Below are 21,585 nucleotides of genomic sequence, written 5' to 3'. Positions count from 1 at the left end.
AATTGAGCCTTGAATTTTGAAAGTTAGAGAGGGGTGGCTGAAAAATATGAGATTGGGGAACCACCTTTCCTCATCCAAAGTTTAATTCAATTTTAATTTGTGAAAATTATCCTTGAGATTTGAAAAAAAAATTAATTTCAGATAATTCTCATTAAAAAAAAAAAATAAGATAGACTTTCAATCCAACCAAAACCCTAACTCTAATCAAATATGTTCAGAAAATTCACCAGAGATGAGATAAGATAAGATAACAACATAGCGGTTCACCCAACCAACTCAAATGTTAAATATAAGAATCAAGATCAAGAATTATCCATAACAAACCTGACACTATCCGATTCAAATGTTTTCAAAATTTTGATAAAGTTCAATATACTAAACTGCATCCATAACATGGAGATAACATCAGAAGTCCATGGATAATGTCAATTAACTAATTCAAAACATGGATCAACGTAAGCATAGGGCAATTTGGCCAAGTGTGCACATGGATTCAATTCACCAAAAAATCCAATTTCCGGCTTTAGCATGGAATAGTAAAAAAAGGGTTGAATTCTTCTACTTTTATTGCAAAAATCAATTTGTTCAAAGAGATCTAAGAACAACAACACAAGTTACCAATCAAACAAGCGTGATTTAGCAGTCAAAAGTTCAGAAAAATTTACCTTTCTTTAGCAAATTTCCAGCACACGCGTAATCTAGGATCTTCATTCGAGATCACACCTTTTCAAGCTCAATTTATCGCCAAAGCCTACCCGGACGAACTAGCACAAATAGGGGAAAGATTAGAGCTTCAAGTCGTGACAAAAACAAGGCTAATCAACCTCAATTTGGTGTCTAACAGTGGCTGAACAGCGGCTATTTTAGGGCTGCACAGGGGCGGTTTCAATCACCAATTGATCCTTGGGACGTTGGGCCTTGATGTCGATTACTAGAGTCCGAGATGAGACACCAACAGGGCTGCTGGTGGTCGGAGATGTGGCTGTGGTGTCGGACACAGTGAGCAAAGTCAGTTCGAGCTTGCGGACGCCGGAAGGAGTTCGGTGATGTACGCCCAATCGGAGGAGAAACGAGCTCTAATTACCAGCCACTTTTAATCCTCAAACGCTGACCAGCTGACTCTGCAACGTGCATGGTGAGATTGCAAAGAACCAGAGAGAAGAAAATAATAAAAAAATGGATGAAAGAATCTCCTTGTTTGTCTGCTCTTCGCCTTTTCCTTCACACCATGGATGAACACCAAATACTTCGATGGACTTGCGTGAGGAGTTTGACCGCCAAGCTCTCTTGCTCTTGAGATTGCCGAATTTCTTATATGTGCTAAATGGGAATGCCGAACCCTCAATGTGCCGACAGGGTAGGTGCTTCGGCTAAGGAAGGACCGAATTCACTCGCTTCGCAATTCTTTTTTTTTTTTACCCCCCTATGTGAGCCAAGCTCTCGTATATATAGAGCTTCAATTCAGTAATCCTAGTTGGAGTAGAATTAATCTTGAACCGTCGGATTATCAATCCTAGCTAGAGCAGGATTTATTATGAACTGTTAAATTTAGGTTTCCGAATCTGATAAAACCGTAACTAGGTAGGATCTCCAAATCATTAGAACTCTTGAATTATTTGAACTTTGAGGAGTCCTAATCCACTAGGACTCTATGAATCTCGGCCAAAGGGGGTACTGATGAAAGAAATGGCTGAAAATGGCCTCTTTTGTGGGTTTAGAATGCAATTTTGGACCTAATTGGATTCTAGTTAATTAAATGGATAATTAACTAGAGGCTTTACTCAATTAAATGTTCAGAATGGGCTAATTTGAAGTTAAAACTAGGTCCACATTATCATAGGAATTCGGCACACCCATGAGCTAGCCTTGACTGAAATTTTCATTCACATTATGGGCTCATCTCAAATTTTTGGGCTCCAATTAAGATTTCTCTTAATAATGAACATTTAACTGAAAACCTTAATTATCAAATTCAGCCCGAATAGACAAATTGAGCTCAAAACTAAGTCCCATTGGCCCATTAAAATTCGGCACCTCCTCTTGCGATAATCGAGATTCTCAAGCCGAGTCCGGTCTAGTCGCCGTCAAATTAAGCTCAATTGACTCATATTAAATGCAAGTGACATGTATGACTGATAGAAAATAAATAAGCAGTGCATGAAAAGTTATTTTTTCGAGAATTATGACTAATTCTCATTTTATGCTTAAATAAATTATTTGCGAAAAATCAAAATTTAGGTGTCAACACATATGATTTGAAAGTTTTTTTGCTTGAGATCTTAGGACAACGTCAAGAAACATGTCAAAAACGACCTAAACCACATTATGAATTTTTAAATGAAAAATCTAAGTCAATATACAATTTTCCAGTTCAACAGATCTCCATGAACAGGAGTCGGATTTATCTACTGGTTTATCAGGTAAGTGTTCATTAAATTCTTTAATTATAGCAACACCGCCTGTAATATATAAATCTAATACATCGTTTAGTAAGTAATTTTGTAAAACAATCTTAGGAAGTCCACCATTTTCCACTGGATGACGGTTTTTCTTTGACTAATTTCCCATAGTTATAGTTTACGAAAAGAAGAGGAAGGAAAAAGTAGAGGAAAGAAGAAAGAAAAAGAAAGTTGTCTGTAGACGAAAATGCCCCCAATCGTGGTACCGGCGGCGAAGATATCAGCGAGCTTAGAGACTAAATTGGTCATTTCATGATAATGTTCGAGACAAAATTCACCGTGAAGACTCCTTTGAGATTGAAGAAGATTTATTATATTTGACCTCGAATAAATCAAAGTCCACGGGGTTCAACCATCTAAATAAGGATGCCTTAATCTTTTCCCATGATTTTCTTAGGAAAAATTTCTTTTTAGGTAAAGTGCCAGCATTCCTTCAATATTATGCTCTTAATTAATTTCCAGAAATATACTTCACCAAGTAAACTAATTTCCATAAAAACTCGTTGGCGCCAAAATAAAAAGGGCAAGAAATTCAATTAAAAGGAGCACAATCAAGGAAAGTATTAATCTATTCCTATATTACTCCATCGTCTTGGAGGGGCACGAACCCTGTAAGTAGTCCGAGGAAAATTACTCTATAAGTCAGGATAAAATCACTCTACCTTGGCTTAAATTGCAAGGCTAAGGAGTACCCATGGAAATGGATTGGAGCTTGTGCTTTTATAAGATCTGTTTGCTCTTGCTCCCGGTGTTGGCGTTGGTGCTCTCGAATGGAGTCTGCTCTCATGCACAAGTGAAGGTCTTCGACGTGAGGAGCGTCGGTGCCGCTGCTGACTGGAAGACGGATGATAGTAAGGCAAAGAATCGGGAAAACACCTCGCCCAGTTCATCAATCATTGTTATCATTTCTCAGCCAGGGCAAACGCAAAGAATAGTTGGAATTGGGGTGGGCAAGACTTGAAATGGCTTATTCGCCTGAAAATACGATCAGACTCCCGAGTGCACAAGTTTATAAAAAGAAAGACAATTTGTACAATTTTAATTTTGTTTCTTTTTCTAGGCATTTCTCGGTGCGTGGAACCAAGCGTGTCAATATAAAGCTGGAGTTAAGAGGAGATTGTTCGTCCCACAAGGGACGACCATGGTTTGGCCTGTGGTGTTCAAGGGGCCATGCAACGGTCCCATCGAGTTCAAGGTCAAAGGGGTGGTCAAAGCACCCGTTGACAAGTCAACGTTCTCGTTGGACCATTGGATCACCTTCAATTCCAGTACATCAATGGAGCAGCAGTACGTCCGATGGCCAGGGGCCGTAAGCTTGGCCTGAGAATGTATGCGCTTGCAAGTCTCTTCCAGTGGTAAGCCATCTCCTACTTTGTTCTGTTTTTCCATATAGACATGATTATGTTCAATATTGCCACTTGATTTTCTCAAAATAAGGTTTAATTTCCTTTTCGAAAAGGAGGATGTATGTCGCATTGATTATACGAAGGTGTAAGAGACAAATATGTATCTATTGTATTTATCTAATTGCCTGATCAATTTGGGTGATAAAAATTTGTCAATTGTGATTAATCTTATGGTGAGTCTCTAATCTCTCTTTTCCAGTCATTGAGATTCAATTTCGTCAACAACACAGTGATCTGCTCGATTAGTTCTGTCAACAGCAAGAACTTCCACTTTAACCACTTCAAGTGTGACGATTTCGAGTTTCATCGCGTCTGGATAATCGCCCCCGACAAGAGCCCCCACAGGACGAACAGGACGGGATCCACATGGGCGACTCATCCTGCATCAGGATCACCGACTCTGTGATTGCAACTGGGGATGATTGCGTCTCGATCAGGCCAGGGTCCAAGGACGTGGAGATCGTCAGTGTCCACTGCCGGCCCGGTCACGGGGTTTAGCATAGGGAGCCTCGGGAGGTACCCAAATGAGGCGGGTGTGAACGAGCTGTCCGTGAGGGTTTGTACGATGGTCGGGACTCAGAATGGTGTGAGGATCAAGACGTGGGCTTCTACGCTCAAAAGCACTGTCTACAACATCTCGTTTCACGACATTACCACGAAGGATGTGCCCAATCCTATTATCATGGACCAAGAGTGCTGTCCCCGCGGTGGTTGTTCCAAGCAGGTACACTTCTGAAGTATTGCAGTTAATCTTGATTTGGGTTGATTCTTGATCAGATTTCTCATTTCATGTGTTACTCTATCTGACCAATGCTTTACCTGATGATCTCTCTCTCTCTCTCTCTCTAGCCGGGGTCGCTTGTTCAGATCAATGACGTTTAAAGTGATTAGGCTCTGGATGATTCCTTGTTCTCGAATCTGACCGACTGCATTGATCTTTCCCGAACTTTGTTCTGCAGTTTTTTTTAAAGAGGAGAGGAATTTTGTGGCGATTTAGAACATAAGTATTATCAATGGAGCACACAGAATAGATATGATTCATTGGGCAGGGCACCCGTTACAACATGCATGTGACACGGGCCGAGGTTTTCAAGCCCCAAACGGTCGTGCAGATGGCCGAGAGATGCCCCAAGACTTGCTGTGTCTTGGTCCCCTAGGATTTGTCTAGGGTTTTCTATTATTTTCTATTACTCTCTACTATTTTCTAGAAGGTTTCCAAGGGCGGGCGAGTCGGTAATTTGACAATGTTCTGGAACCTTCCTATTTATTGTCGGTGGTTGGGGAGTCGGTAGATGAAGTTTAGGCCGTTAGATTAGATCTAGATCTACGGTTGTAATCCGAGGCCCCCTCCTATATAAAAGGGAGTCCTCCTTCTCATTTTGATCATCCACTAATGAAATAGAAAGCTTTCCTCCCCAGAGTCTCTCCCTCTCGTTAATCTCTCTCTCTACGCGATCCAAGTTAGAAAGGAGAAGAAAATAGAGAAAAGGCTTAGCTCGGGTGCTCCAACAATCCAAAGGAAGCCCGAGTCGCCGCGCGGGTCGATCACAATCTCCCGGCCCGTGACACATGCATGTCACTACTTAATCAACGACAAAGTGCGATAACATAAAAAAATAAATTCAAAGTTTAATCAACGACAATATGCAATGACATGAAGATATAACGTTGGAATTTAACTGACGACGAAATCTCCGAATACTACTAAGGTATAGAAATTGAAAGATAGAGATTTTTGTTGTTTGTTCGTGGGGGTCTTACAAAGATTGCAACGTGACTATTTAAAACCTACAATTACGGTTGCAAACTAAGGCGACATACGGTTATTGAAAAAAAATAAGTTCATAGTGATTACGGTACATTAGTCTCCTAGTATCAAACCACACTTAACTATACCATTGCTTAAATATCAGAAAAATAATTTGCCAGCAATTATCCTCATGTCAATTGCTCGTTGTCGATGTTGATGATGTCGTGGATCACTTCAAACTTTTCGCCGATGACTTCACATTGTGCGCAGTCGATGACTTCACTAGCAAATTGTCAATTCTTTTTGTTTAATAGATAATTCTGTTAATAAATGACCAAATTCTGCTCTCGTCGGTTTAATTCATCACTTGTCAATAATAATGAAAAATGGTCTTTTGTTGGTATAAACGGAAGAACAAATAATTCTTTTTAGTTTGTCATTTGTGATGGTATTCGTAGATTTTAGGAGGGGTGAGTTTGCATTTAGTTCTCAGATTCATGATTTTATTTTTCCAACTTCATCCGCTACTTTTCTTTTTCTTAAAAAGAAAAAAGAATAGAGTCGAGTAATTTGATTTGGTCGACTTGTGTACCATGACTCTTTTGCCACCACTAATTGTTAGCGCTATTAAAAGACCGATAGGACATCATGGATATACGTGACAAACATCTTCGTATGGCGCTATTAACATCGTCTGCCTACCACGTCAACTACGTGCATGCATGAGGGAACCGTTTGGCTTGACATGTGCATGCATGAATAAACTTTTTGGAGAAAATTCATCGCCGCAATTTTTTTTCCCCCTCCTTTTGGAATCGCCGATGGATTAAAGCATAAGGGAAAGAGAATACTGATAAATAATAGAACGAAACATCCGAGCCCAAAATAATAAAAATAACAAGTGCGAAGGCTTCATGTATTTGTTTGGGTGTATAATGCTTGATTTACAAAATTAAGACATCAAGAGTCATAGGGAAAAGTACATTAGAAGTGCCATAACTTTTGTACAACGTTCACTTGAGTGTCATAATTTTCAAAACGTTCACTTAAGTGTCATAACTTTCAAAAATCATTCACCGACGTGGCATGCAGAAAAAGTTACCGTAGCACGCGCAGAAAGTTACTGTAGGACGTCGGAAAGCTGACGTGGCACGCGCGGAAAAGTTGCTGTAGCACTCAAGTGAACGATTTTGCTCCGACGAAGCACTCAAGTGAACGATTTTTGAAAGTTATGGCACTCAAATGAACGCCGTACACAAGTTATGACACTTCTAGTGTACTTTTTCCGGAGTCAGAACTATGATTGGTACTAAGTTTGCTAAATGAATGTTCTAAATGATGCGACGAACAGTAAATGATTATTTATGTTAATGGGCCAAGTTTGAACACCCAACAGAATCAGGTTGCTCTATCAATTTTAATGTATTTAAATCTGAGGAAAATGATTTCCTGTTTTTAAGGAAAGGAAATGATTTTCCAAATCTTTCTTGTTAGGGATCTCACACATTCTTGCCCTTCGCAAGTCCTGAAAATCTGCCTTCCTCCTCGACGCCCTCGATCTCTTCTTTGGATTCCGCATAGGAGCGTTGGCTTCCCAGCGTTCTTGACGTTGGCGGCGCTCGACAGGGCCGCGGCCTAACCTTGCACCGGCTTCGAGCTCTCCCGAGCCGGAGGAAACTGGACCGGTGGCGGTACTCTGCTGAAGTCCAGAAAAGGCAACTGTTGTGACGGTAGGAGTTCACCGGCATCCCGATGCTGTCGTTCCCGAGGAGCCGTCTCGATCTCTTCGAGACCGCACCGCGATCGGGATACCTCGATCTGGTCCAGCCATGGGCGAGCTCGTGCTCGCCTAGATCTAGCAAGCTCGTGGCTCGTCGGCCTTGGGCAAGCCCGAGATCGCCGGGACCGGCCCCCTAGAGCTTGCCGAGCCCGGTGATGGCCAATCGCAGGGAGGCCAGAGGAAGGAGGAAGGAGGAAAAATGAAAGAAGAAAAAAAGAAAAGAAAAAAAAAAAAAAAATAATTAAAAAAATTTGAAAAGATAAAAAATGAAAGGAAAAAAAGCAGAAAAATAAAAAATTATTTAAAGAAGTTCACGGAGGAAAATAAAATCTAATTTTCCAAACCAAACAACAAAAAATATTTTTCGGGTCTTGTTCATATTCCATACCAAACAACGAAAAAACATTTTTCAAGTCTTTTTCATATAGTCGTTTTCTTGAAAATTGACTTCCCGAAAAACATTTTCCAAAAACAACTTATTTTTTCGCGAAACAAATGGAGCCTTAGTATTATTCAATTACATATTGAGAACATATATGTTGCTCATGTTTTTTGATTCCCCGTTTAGAATGAAATAATGGCTTCGAATAGAAAATTACAAAATCAATTTACGAAATGTTGTTCTCTAGAAAAATAACTCCCCCACGATGATGGTCGAAATATCTCAAGTCACTTTACTATAGGATTTATATGCTTTTTATTTATATGAGGTCTCCCTTCAACTATTAACTTAAGTCATTGAATTGGATTCTAATATAATATCAAAGCCAAATTCATTCCCAATCATCAAAATTTTGAACATTTCTAAGCTTAAGTTTTCAATTGGATTAACAGTGATGAAGACATCAAGAAAAGTCACGAAGAACAACCCAAAGGGAATTTTAGGATATCTTTAGACTAGAAAGACCCAAGCCAATTGAAATAAGATCTCATTTTGGCAATTTCTTTTGGCTCGTTTTTTCCCCTCCCCCTATGGCTTTGATACTTCTCTTTTGTGTGTTTTAACTATCATATCTTTTGTGTGGCCCACTACTTCTAATGCAAATTTATATGCTTCTTTTCTTATTTATTATTTTCTCAACTTTTTTATTTCCTTTCTTCTTTTCGTCCTTTGGGTTTCCTCTTTCCTCCTTCTTTTTCCTCCTTTCCAAGCGTCCCATCTTTCTGTTCTCTTCCTCGCAGGAAATTCCCTCTTGATGCAGGAGCATCCGATTATGTCCCTAAGGATACACTCAACCTTAATGAGCAATTCTTGATTCCATCCACAAGTTCTTCACAATCAATGTTCATTTAGACCAAGGCTGATTTTGATCACACCTTGCTTCGGTGGATCATGCCGTCATGAAGACTATCGACTTGCATTGTCGATAATAAAGTTTCTATTCTTTCCTTACTAATAAGATTGCCGATTCACCAAATTGATCGTTGATTCCATAGCATATTCAAGATATGATTGATTGCTGATACCATGGCACATTCAAGATATAGGTACTCTTACCAAATTAGTTGCTAATTTCACGCCATATATTGCCGATTAATTACTGATTTGATGTCAAATCAAAGATATATCAATGGGAGGCTGATTAGAGTAATTTCCTTTGATATTAGTAGATTTTAGAAGATTGTTATGGGATGAACCAGGCTGCCGAATGAATTTATTGTCTTTTATGCATGTTCTCAAAACCTGTAAATATGCATGTTTCCAAAACCTGCAAAATATAAACACCTTTGAACCTGCAAGAGCAGCAAGATGTGAACCTGCAAGAGCAGCAAGCTGTGACCCTGCAAGTCCATTTTCAAAAATCTGGAAATGGATACCATCATCACAACTTGAAGGAAAGAGCGACTAATAGAGGGTCGGAGGCCGGAGGTGAGAGACCACCAATAGCGAGAGGGTTGAGACTTTAGAGGATACGTGAAAGAGAAGAGAGCAAGATGAGGCATTTGTGAGCGTCGCTCACTAAGCGAGAAGCCAAATTAGGGTATTTGAAATTTTTAACATAAAAACTAAAACACCTACACATGTGTGCCGGTCCTATCCGGTCCAGTGGGCGGTTCCACACCTAGATCCAAAAACTGGACCGGTCCCCATTGGAACTGCCTAGAACCAACCGGTTCTGGGCATTCTGGCGGTTCTCGATTTTTTTGCACACCCTTACCCTTACCCTTAAGCCCATCAATCTTTGCAAATGCACACTAACAGTCCTGACAATGCGTGTTAGGGCAAAAAAAGAACCACGGCCGGTGGGCATGGCCTCCAATGTCATTTTGAAAGGGAAAAACAAAGAATCTTTCTCTTCTAAATCAAATGCTCTGACTATTGGCAAATTGGTTGATCCCTTGAGAATTTTTTTATTCCACTGACATAGAGGTGAACACAACCTTTATTGGGTCACATTTATTATTTTTTTGACCTAGTTAAATATTTCAAATCTATTCTTTTGTCCAATATCTTCTAAATTGCAAAATTTACGTGAGATGACTAATTCATTATGAGTCTACAATCTCATGTAATATCAATATCAATCACCCTTCAACGCGTGAAAGGATTAACCATTACCATAAGGTGGGAAATTTTTTTCACTTGAGATCTTAGGACAATGTCAAGAAACATGTTAAAAATGAACTAAACCACCTTACAAATTATGAAATAAAAAACTAAGTCAATGTACAATTTTCCACTTCAACAGATCTCCATGAACAGGAGCATGGATTTAGGCACTGGTATTTCATGCAAGTGTTCATTAACTTTTTTATTATAACAACACTGGTTGTCATATGTAAATCTAACACATCATTTACTCATTAATTTTGTGAACCATTCTTGGGAAGTCTCCCATTTTCCATTGGAAGACGGTTTTACTTTGACTAATTTCCCTTTGTTATATAGTTTCCAAAAACAAAAGTTGAGGAAAGAAGACAAAAAAAAAATTGTCTTTGGACGAAAATGCCCCCGGATCGTGGTACCGGTGGAGAAGATACCAATGAGCTTTAGAGACTAAATTGCTCATTTCATGGCATTGTTTTCGAAAAACTTCACCGTGAAGACTCTTTTGAGATCGAGGAAAATATGGTATACGTACGAGCCTTAATCTTTTCGTTGATTTCTCAGGAAAAATTCCCGTTTAAGGGCGTGAAAAAGCAAAATTGGTAAATTACAAATTGATTTTAACCTAGATTTTCATTGGATGACTTTCCTTGACTTGACGAGTTAGACCAATTTGAGCGCCCCATCAAAGTCAATTAGGCAAAGTTGTAGCGTTCCTCCATTATTTTGCTCTTAATAATTTTCCAGAAATATGCTTTACCAAATAAAACAAATTTCCATAAAATCACGTTGGCGCCAAAGAAAAAGGGCAAGAAAATACAATTAAGGAGCACAATCAAGGAAAGTGTTAATCCATTCCTATATTACTCGATTTTCTTGGAGGGGCACGAACCCTATAAGTGGACCGAGAGAAATCACTCTACAAGCCGAGAAAAATTCACTCTGTCTAGGCTTAAATTGCAAAGGCGAAGAAGTGCCCATGGAAACGGTTTGGAGCTTGTGCTTTCCCAACTTCTGTTTGCTCTTGCTCCCGGTGTTGGTGTTGGTGCTCGCGAATGGAGTCCACTCCCATGCACAAGTGAAGGTCTTCGACGTGAGGAGCTTCAGCGCCGCCGCCGACGGGAAGACCGACGATAGCAAGGTAAAGAATCAGGAAACCGCCTCGCCCAGTCCGTTGATGGCCATTATCATTTCGCAGCCAGCGTAAACGCAGGGAACGGCTTGTTCGCCTGAAAATGCAATCAGGCGCGCAAACGCAAAAGTTTATTGATTAAAGTGTTTAACTTAATTTCTTTCGAAGTGATCATTAATTTTCTTTTTCTTTTTCTAGGCATTTCTCGATGCGTGGAACCAAGCGTGTCAATACAAAGGAGAAGTTCAGAGGAGATTGTTCGTCCCGCTAGGGACGTACATGGTTTGGCCGGTGGTGTTCAAGGGGCCATGCACCGGCCCCATCGAGTTCACGGTCAAAGGGGTGGTCAAAGCGCCCGTTGACAAGTCAACGTTTTCTTTGGACCATTGGATCACCTTCCAGTACGTCAGCGGGTTGTTGATCAACGGCGGCGGTACGTTCGACGGCCAGGGGCAGTATGCTTGGCCTGAAAACAAATGCGCTTGCAAGTCTCTTCCAGTTGTAAAGTCCTCTCCTACTTTGTTCTATTTTTCCATATAGACATGATCTTGTTCAATATTGTCACTTGATTTCTCAAACTAATGCTTAATTTCCTTTCTGATGATGTGGATTTACGTCTAATTGCATGATAAATTTGGGAAAAAGATTTCTTATTTGTTATTAAACTTACGGCAAGTATCTAATCTTTCTTTTCCAGTCATTGAGATTCAATTTCGTTAACAACACAGCGATCCGCTCGATTAGTTCCGTCAACAGCAAGAACTTCCACTTTAACGTCTTCAAGTGCGACAATCTCGAGTTTCGGCGCATCCGGATAATCGCCCCCGACGAGAGCCCCAACACGGATGGGATCCACATGGGTGACTCGTCCCGCATCAGGATCGCCGACTCCGTGATCGCAACTGGGGATGACTGCGTCTCAATTGGGCCAGGGTCCAAAGACGTCGAGATCATTGGCGTCCACTGCGGGCCGGGTCACGGGCTCAGCGTGGGTAGTCTCGGGAAGTACCCGAACGAGGCGGACGTGACTGGGCTGTCCGTGAGGGGTTGTACTATGGTTGGCACTCAGAATGGTTTGAGGATCAAGACTTGGGCTTCTGCGCTCAAAAGCAATGTCTACAATATCTCGTTCTCTGACATTACCATGAAGGATGTGCAAAGTCCCATTATTATTGACCAAGACTACTGTCCCGGTGGTGGTTGTTCTAAGCAGGTACACTTCTGAAGTATTGCAGTCAATCTTCAATTGGATGATTCTTGATCACATTTCTCATTTCATACGTTAATCTATCTGACCAATGCGATCTCTCTCTCTCTCTCTCTCTCTCTCTCTCTCTCTCTCTCTAGCTGGGGTCGCATGTTCAGATCAAGGATGTTTCTTTCATGAAGATCCGGGGCACTTCTGGTTCGCTTTTGGCAGTCAACCTCGAATGCAGCCCGACCTTCCCTTGCCAGAACATCAATCTTGAAGACATCGACTTGGCTTACACCGGCCGAGAAGGGCCTGCAAAATCGCACTGTGCTCATGTGAATGGCGACGCCCGTGGCGTACAAAGGCCGTCCTCTTGCATTTAGCACGGACAAACTAAGAAGCTACCTCTTTTTCTTTTTTTTTTCCTGACTCCTGATCATCGCCGCGACAAGCAAGAAAGCTCTAGTGTTTAGGCAAAGAACATTGCTAGGTCGAGTTGGATTGTTTTTCCTTAGTAGGATTGTTTTCCTCTGTCTGCTAGGGTAAGTCACTAAGTTGGAAATCAGAGAGTAAATAATGCGTTCTTGCATATCTCCACTGCAAATGTAAATTCTGCTCGATCAAGCATGTTGGCTTTTATTTGACCCAAAAATGTTATTTTGACCAACATCGGCATGATTATCCTCATCATTGTGATCTTACTTATAAGATTCAGGCATTTACATAATTCTTATAGATGTTGACTACTATCTTCATCATTGGTACTGTTACGCCCAGGTCTCATTTGACGACAATATTATCCGCTTTGGTCCAAAATCCGAACGGATTTGTTCTTCTGGGCTTCGCCGAGAAGAGGTCCCGTTGTAAGTTAAGGCCAAGTGGAAATGTGGGATTCGGTTCATTCCCTACTTCATCCTTGAAGCCTGCCAATAGCCGCTCCATATTCAGGCCTTTCTAGTCCCGGCGACCACTCCCCGTCCTCGTCAGGCCGGGTCGTTACAATCATAACGTAAATGGTGAAATTAATTCATTGTTTTTCGAACAATCTCTTCATAGTGGCCAATATGGCAGAATCCCCCGCTAACTCCCTAGCATTTTCTTCTGTAAGGTTTTGAGGGATGTCGATGTTGCCCCCTTATTCTGGCTTTGTTGATGCAAAAGCGGAAAGATGTTACGGCCCGAATCTGATCGACAACTCAAGATGTTGTGGCGATTTTGGATAGAATTGTTATCAAATAGAGCGCAAGGAAAAGATGTGATTCCACGAGCGGGAGGGAGGGGATGCTATTTAAGCAACGACAAAGTCCGATGGCATAAAAAAACTTTATTGGAGTTTAATCAACGACAAAGTGTAATGACATAAAGATACAACAACGACATATCTAAATACTATGTCTAAGGTACAAGAATTGAAAGATCACCTACAATCACGATTGCAAACTAAGAGTACAAAAATAACTTCATAGTGGTTACGGAAGTTAACATTATCCATAATAAGTTACTTAATAGTCTTCTATTATCAAGCAACACTTTATCTTTATCTACACCTATTAAATATGTCTTGAATTTTATGTATTCGATTCGATTCTGACCCAACATATATTTTTGTGCGGCCCAAAAGTGGAGGAAAAAATTGAGATTTAGTTCATGATGCGGAGAGTTGGGCCGATAGGGCCAACTCGGAGCAAGCGAACAAATCTCTATAACGGTACGAACAGATCTCTATGGGAGTTCGGGGGCAACGCCCCCAAGAAATTTTTTTTGGGCTCTATTTATACTTGCGGCTAGGGTTTTTCGTTTAGATTAAAGATTTTCCTTACATGAGAGACTTGTGAGCCGTGTGCTTTTGTTCAATCGATAAGACCGACTTCTGTAATCTGTACTCTATTTGATTATAGTGCAATCTTGTTTTGCCTCGCCCGTGGGCGCAGATTACCTTGATCGAACCACGTAAATCCTTGTGTTACGTGTTTGCTTTCGGATTTGTTACAACAACACCAATGGTAAAACAGCGGCAAAATAATCACCCAGAGATTATCCTCGTGTCCATTGCTCGTTGTCGATATCGATGACGTCGATCAATTTCAAAAGTTTTGTCAATAATGTTACATTGTGCATCATCGATGACTTCACTAGCACTTTGTCATTTCTTTTCAAGTTTTTGATGATTCTATTCATACACAACCAAACTCTACCCTCATCGATTAAGTCTATCACTTGTTGATAATAGTTATTTTTTAAAAATAAACAGAAGAACAGATAATTCTTATTAGTTTGTCATTTGTGATGGTATTCTTAAATTTTAGGAGGGATGAGCGAAGGCAGCTAAAGGAGGATAGAAAATTAAAGCCATTTCATTAATATTGCAAGTATAAACCTTCATGTATGTTTTGTGGATGTACAATGCATGAGTTGCACAACTAATATATCAAGCGACAAAACCATGGCCAGTACTAAGTCTGCTAAATGGGTATTGTAAATCTTTTTCTTGGATGGTAAGGTTAGAGAATGCCACAATCTGGCTGATACACTGAATCAATATTGTGTTGCTACTGGCCAGGAGGAAAATTCTTTAGTTCGGGCTACCCTCGAAATCTAAAAAGAATATGGCCCAAGAGTTGAGAGTCCCGGTAATTCAGAAAATTCGGGATATACTTGGGTATCCCCTCGGACTAGGGAAACTCAAAAAACCAAATGTCTGCATGGATTTTAGCCAAGCTGAATATAAAGCTTCAAGGGTGGAAGGAAAATTTGATGTCATAAGCTGGGAAAGAAATTCTCTTGAAAACAATAGTTCAGGCCCTTCCGCAATATGCAATGTCGATTTTTAAAATCCCGATATCCATTTGCAAAGCAATTGGAATGGAGAATTTCTTCCCTTTTTGTGGAAGGACAGTGACTCGAGAACTCGAACACATTGGAGAAGTTTGAACGTATTGAAAGTGAGGAAGGACTGTGGAGGAATGGGTTTCAAAGACCTTATCACTTTTAACAGGGATGTGTTGGAAAAGCAAGCTTGGAGAATGAAAGAGAGTTTCTCTACGCTGTGTTCGAGTTTTCTGGCATGCAAGGAAGGGGCACCGATCATCGTGGGGACGGCAAAGCCTACTAACTGGTAGGGATGTGATATCGGATTCAGCGCAATGATCAGTGGGTAATGGAGAAACGATTAGAATCCGCAAGGATAAATGGTTAAAGCTGGGCTCGATTACAGAACTAGCCGATCGAGAGGATCCTCAGCTTGTAGCCGAGGTAACTGACCAGTACAGCTGCCCGTGGAAGTAAGACAGAAGAGCTGATGAAATGTTAGCGCATCATGTCGACAGGAGAAAAAGGCAGAATTGACTCGACAGAAGCAGAATCGGACACTTAGGGCCTGCATGGCAATTATTCTGATTTTTTTATTCTATTTTTCAAAACAAAAAATAATTAGAAACATATTTTGTAACGTAAATGATTCTGATTCTGACTCTGTTTCTGGAAACAATTTCGGAGCAAAATCAACAACAAAAAATTGGAAAAAAGAATCACTTTTGAGAATCACAAAACGGAATAAAGCCCCACATCTCGTACTTTTCCCTTTAGTTTTTTCATCACTTTTTCCTTGACTAAGGCAGAACAAGGTCCCATTTTCAAAGAAAAATATATAAGATAATAAAATTATAAAATTATAAAAAAGAGGGAAAAATGAGAAAATTTTCAAATGGTCCCTAAAAATAGAAGAAGCTTAGATTAGGCTAGTTTGACCTCATTTTCATAAATTTAAGCCTAGATTCCCCAGATTTCATAGATTTTTTTTTATAGGAAAATCATAAAAACCTTTGGAATTAAATCCATACCACATTTCTCTAAGCCCTTAGGGCTTCTTTAGGATTTTATGATGCAATTTATCAATTCCATGACTCCTTGATGACGTACTTGATTTCATTGGTTGTGATTTACCTAGGTTTAGATGCTTTGGTTAGTCTCGTTTTTTAAAATTTGAAAAAAGAAAAAAATTAACATGCGTGAACACTTAGCATTAGCTTACTCATACATTTAAAAATGAATTGAAAACTTGCATGAAACACGCTTAGAAAACACTCAACTTCAGTGTTGAAAAGACATCGATGGAAACACCGAAGTAACCAAGTCCGCAGACGTTAGATTTCTCTTATTGCGTAGAATCGAATGGTTTCTCCCAACCCCTCGATAAGGTTTCCGCCTTTCTCAAAAACTAGTGGCGACTCCTTTTGCATGTACACATACACATGCCACCAATCACACTCCGATATTCCTTGTTGCAATTTGATATAGGTTTGGGAGGGCCGAAGCTAATCCGAAATCACGCACTAACCCCATATTCTCTCTTTTTTTAAAACTTGAAATAACTCGTTACTACTAGACAATTAGACGGAACAGGACAAAAAAAATATTATATGCAATATTTTATATAAGAGAATCAATACGAATTAATTTTCATTAATTCGAAATGTAAGATGAAATTTCACAAAGTAACTACGTAATTATTTGGCTTAAATGACAAAAATTATAAAAAGAAATTATTCCTTGGAACAAAAATATTGTGCAGTTACCAAACACGTTTTGATTCTGTAAAACTCATTTAGGGAACAAAATCAGAAAAAATCAATTCTAATCAAAATCATTTTTTTGGATCAGAATCGTTGTTACCTAGGCCCTTATTCAATTAAAAGCGTTTGTGACTTTCTAAGGGAAGCAGAACGTATCTTCACCCAGATAGATGTTTCGCTCTCATACCAAAAAGCCTAGAGATTTGTGTTGCATAGTGTGGAATTTGCAGACCTTACAATAAAATTCATCGTATACATGTGGAACTTATGCGAAAACGCACTCGAAAACTCATTCAAACGAAGAATCTCACCTGACCCGATGTGCTCTTCGTGCAAAAAAGAAGCTAGAAGCAGTAGAACATCTAGTTCCTCCTTTGTCTCTGGACAACTTAAGTGTGGTCAGACCAGCAGAAATGCATAAGAATACAACGAGCACACCAGACCCAAAAGGGAGTAGTGGCTGAAACACTTGCACAGCACGGAAATTTTAGGACGGAGAAGGGCAGAGAAGTTAAAGCAGTCGAGTCAGATAGCCTCAGTTTAGTTCGAGCACTTGAGGGAACAGAACATGTACCGTGGCAAACAGCAGCACTTATCAAAGAAAGGCCAGGCTCTACTCCTCCCTTCACTGCATCTAAGCTTGCGCCAATGTTTCAGAGGCCAAAATAAAATGTTCTTTGTTCTGAAACCCATTTGGGTTGTTATTTTACTTTACCTACTCAAAATGAAATGAAATGAGTTTTCAATTAAAAAAATGAGTATTCTAAGTCATGTGGCCAATAATAAATGGTTATTTATGTTAATGGGCCAAATTTGACACCCAAAAGAATCATTTTGTGCATCAATGTTAATGTATTCAGTATTAGTCAATTCCGCATTGAGCACGTATGTTTGACTCCTTTTGTTCTAATCTAAAAAGCACAGACACTCTTCAAGAGTCTACGTGTTGTGCTAGACACCAACACATATCCGACATATGGTCGGTGCTCCCGATACGCCAATGACACGCAAGTTTAGTATCTCGACATGCACGAGATTAATTTTAAATATTTCCAATAAATTATGGGTCAAAATATAAATCTAGCAAAAACATATATACTTAAGTCATATATCCAGCCACTCCAAAATTAATATACCTAGCCGGCCAAAAAAAAAACCTAATCGTGAATACTAACGGAAGAAGAAGAAGCAACAGCTCACCACTAATTTTTAATATATAAATGATAATTTATCACAATATATCACGTGTTCCAATGTGTCTAAATTTTCTATTTTTTTAGAAATCACAAATCGGTATGTCGTGTCGTGTCGTATCATGTCTCATATCACGTGTAGGTGCTAGTGCTACTTAGGTTTGAATCCCCATTTAAAGTGAAATAATGTTTTAGACTAGAAAGTTACAAAATCAATTTACGAAATGTACTTCTCCAGAAAAAATATACATTTTAATATTTCCGGCTTCTGACAAGGTTGGAAAATTAACTTATAACTGTTGACATATCTCATGTCTCTTGATTATGAGGTTCATATGCAATATCTATACATGCGATCTCCCTCTACCTCTTAATTTAAGTGTTTGGGTTGGACACTCTAATATCGCATCATAGTTAGATCCTACCTCAATTTATTTCACCTTTCGTTCACCCCGTTCGTCAAATTTTTCGAAACCCAAACCCTGAAGTACTACTCTACTACCCATAAGGCATTTTAGGATCTCATTTGACTAGATAGACTCGAGTCAATTAAATAAGATCTCATTTTGGCAATTTCTTTTCCAGGGTCGTGTTACTTATTTTGGACCTCTGGTTAAATATTTCAAATCGGCTCTTTCTTTCTTTTCCCAATAAGTTAATTATCTTCTAATCGAGAAATTTATGCGAGATGACTAATTCATTACGATTACACAGCCTCGTGTAATATCAAAACCAGCCTTCCTTCAACTAAGTCAACGGGGCTTGACTGTCTAATTAATGATGCTCAAGTCATTTCTGAAGGAGCCAATAATCTTTTTCCCTTAATTTTCTTTGGAGAAATTCCTTTTTAAGGGCGAGAAAATAAGAAATTACTATAAATTTGCATACAAACCGCAAAATGAAACGCTTACTCACGTAGGTTTTCTTCGGACAACTTTCTTTGACTTGTCTAGTTGACCAATGGAACACCCACAAGGTATAGTCCATAAAAAAAAAAGCCAATTATGCAAAGTCCTTGCATTCCGGGAATAAATTTGCTCTTAATTAATTCCCAAAAATAAGAGTAATTCCATAGAATCACGTTGGCGACAAAGGAACAAGGGCAAGAAATCCAATTAAAGAGCACAATCGAGAAAGGTATAAATCAAATCCTATGTTACTACATTTTGGTCATGGGCACGAACCCTATAAGTAAGCTCAGAAAATCGCTCTTTCTAAGGCTGACATTGCACGTCGAAATGGATTCAAGCTTGTGCTTTCCCAAGATTTGCTTGCTCTTGTTCCCGGCGTTGGTGCTCACGAGTGGAGTCCACTCCCGCTCCCATGATCAAGTGAAGGTCTTCGACGTGAGGAGCTTCGGCGCCGTCGCCGATGGGAAGACCGACGATAGCAAGGTAAAGAATGGTGAAACCATCTCGCCGGTTTATGTATCGTTTCGCAGCCGAAGGCATACGGAAGGGACAGAGGGCAAGACTTGGTGTGGCTGATTCGCTTGAAAATGTGATCGGATCCTCGAGTGCAAAGTTTGTTTAATTTTTACAATCGGAAAAATGATTAATTATCAATATTGTAAACGGTTTTACTTTTTTTTTTTTTGAAGTGATTGTTAATTTTTTTTTGTCTTTTTCTAGGCATTTCTTGATGCTTGGAATGATGCTTGTCAATACAAAAGTGGACTTAGGAGGAGGCTGTTCATTCCACATGGGACATACATGGTTTGGCCGGTGGTGTTCAAGGGGCCATGCACCGGCCCCATTGTGTTCACGCTCAAAGGGGTGGTCAAAGCGCCCGTTGACAAGTCAACGTTCTCTTTGGACCATTGGATCGCCTTCCAGTACCTCAGCCGGCTGTTGATCAACGGCGGCGGTACGTTCGATGGCCAGGGCCTATATGCTTGGCCTGAGAATGAATGCGCTTGCAAGTCTCTTCCAGTGGTAAGTCCTCTCCTAATTTGTTCTTCTTTTCTTTTTCTGTTTTTAAATTAACATTAAAAATGAAAGGATTATAATTAGCTTTTTGATTAATAATAGTATTATTTATCTAATTGCATTATAAATCTGGGAAAAATTACTAATTCATGACTGAAATAATGCATCTCCGTCGAATTTCTAACGAGGCTCTTACTTTTTCTCAGTCGGTGAGATTCAATTTTGTCAACAACACATGGATCCGTAGGATAAGTTCGGTCAATAGCAAGAACTTTCACTTCAACGTATTCAAGTGTGACGATCTCGAGTTTTGGCGCGTCCGGATAATCGCCCCCGACGAGAGCCCCAACACGGATGGGATCCACATAGGCGACTCGTCCCGCATCAGGATCACTGACTCCATGATCGCGACCGGGGACGACTGCGTCTCGGTAGGGCCGGGGTCAAAGGACGTGGAGGTCGTGGACGTCCACTGCGGGCCGGGCCATGGGTTCAGCGTGGGGAGCCTCGGGAGGTACCCGAACGAGGCGGACGTGATCGGGCTGTCCGTGAGGAGTTGTACTATGGTCGGGACTCAGAATGGTTTGAGGATCAAGACATGGGCTTCTCCACTCAAAAGCAGTGTCCAGAATATCTCGTTTCATGACATTACCATGAAGGATGTGCTCAATCCCATTATCATTGACCAAGAGTACTGTCCTGGTGGTGGTTGTGCCAAGCAGGTACACTTCTCAAGTATTGCAGTTAAAATCTTAAATTGGGTTCATTCTTGATTACATATCTCATGATCTCTCTCTCTCTCTAGCCGGGGTCGAATGTTCAGATCAATGGCGTTTCGTTCACGAAGATCCGGGGCACTTCGGCTTCGGAGGTGGCGGTCAGCCTCGTATGCAGCCCAAACGTGCCTTGCAAGAACATCAACCTGCACAACATCGACCTCACGTACCCTGGAGGAAGAGGGCCTGCCAAGTCTCGCTGTGCTCACGTGAACGGCCAATCTGGCGGTGTGCAGAACCCGGTGTCTTGTATCTAGCACGGATAAATAAGAAGCCAGCCGGCTTTTCCTTTCTCCTATTTCCCGACCGCGACTAGCAAGAAATGTGTTAGTGTTGAGTCAAGGACATTGTCGGGTCGAGTAGGATTGTTTCTCCTTCAGAATGTGAACCCGTCTGGGCGCTAGGGTAACTGGTAATCAGAAAGAGAGAATGTGTTCTTTGATGCCACATCCTACTTCCACTGGAAATGTAAACTCTGCTAGATCAAGCAATTTGACTTTTCTTTGATCGAAACGAGCAGTCTCTTCTTGTCATCCCAGCAGTGACCATGTAACAAGATCCTGGTCTCTATGACTAGCATCATAAGCAGATCATTTTGTTTCTAGGACTGCTCAGATTGAACTCAGCAAGCAGAGTCGGCGGATTTGGCAGATCATTTTCTCGAGATTCCGTGTTTGTGATCGAGTTGACGAGATTACAATAGGCCGCTCACATTATCGGATTTAAGTGTTTAATATAAGGACGAGAAGTACCACATCGGATACAACCAAAACCGTCCTTTCTTTTGGCCTTGCAGTGCAGGGCAAGAAAACCACAAAAACATGGCCTTTCTTCCACCATGCATGCGATT

General features: G+C 40.4%; 3 protein-coding genes across 3 annotated transcripts; all 3 read left to right on the top strand.

Annotated features, from left to right (window-relative positions):
• The first annotated feature begins 3,153 nt into the window (after positions 1–3,153).
• LOC115756218 (polygalacturonase-like) lies at positions 3,154–4,271 on the top strand. Its single transcript, XM_030695914.1, has 3 exons — positions 3,154–3,405; positions 3,520–3,768; positions 4,065–4,271. The coding sequence occupies exons 1-3, from the start codon at positions 3,154–3,156 to the stop codon at positions 4,269–4,271; spliced, it is 708 nt and encodes a 235-aa protein (XP_030551774.1).
• Positions 4,272–10,922: 6,651 nt separating this feature from the next.
• On the top strand, positions 10,923–15,379 carry LOC115756219 (exopolygalacturonase-like). The gene is made up of 5 exons (XM_030695915.2): positions 10,923–11,084; positions 11,274–11,576; positions 11,773–12,288; positions 12,465–12,602; positions 15,263–15,379. The coding sequence occupies exons 1-5, from the start codon at positions 10,923–10,925 to the stop codon at positions 15,377–15,379; spliced, it is 1,236 nt and encodes a 411-aa protein (XP_030551775.2).
• Positions 15,380–19,269: 3,890 nt separating this feature from the next.
• LOC115756220 (exopolygalacturonase-like) lies at positions 19,270–21,359 on the top strand. The gene is made up of 4 exons (XM_030695916.2): positions 19,270–19,425; positions 19,663–19,965; positions 20,166–20,681; positions 20,765–21,359. The coding sequence occupies exons 1-4, from the start codon at positions 19,270–19,272 to the stop codon at positions 20,990–20,992; spliced, it is 1,203 nt and encodes a 400-aa protein (XP_030551776.1). The 3' UTR covers positions 20,993–21,359.
• The last annotated feature ends 226 nt before the right edge of the window (positions 21,360–21,585 follow it).

This window comes from Rhodamnia argentea, chromosome 4, assembly GCF_020921035.1.
Source record: "Rhodamnia argentea isolate NSW1041297 chromosome 4, ASM2092103v1, whole genome shotgun sequence".
NCBI classification, from domain to species: domain Eukaryota; kingdom Viridiplantae; phylum Streptophyta; class Magnoliopsida; order Myrtales; family Myrtaceae; genus Rhodamnia; species Rhodamnia argentea.
The sequence above is the reverse complement of the archived record's forward strand: the minus strand, read 5'-3'. Positions and strand labels throughout refer to the sequence as shown.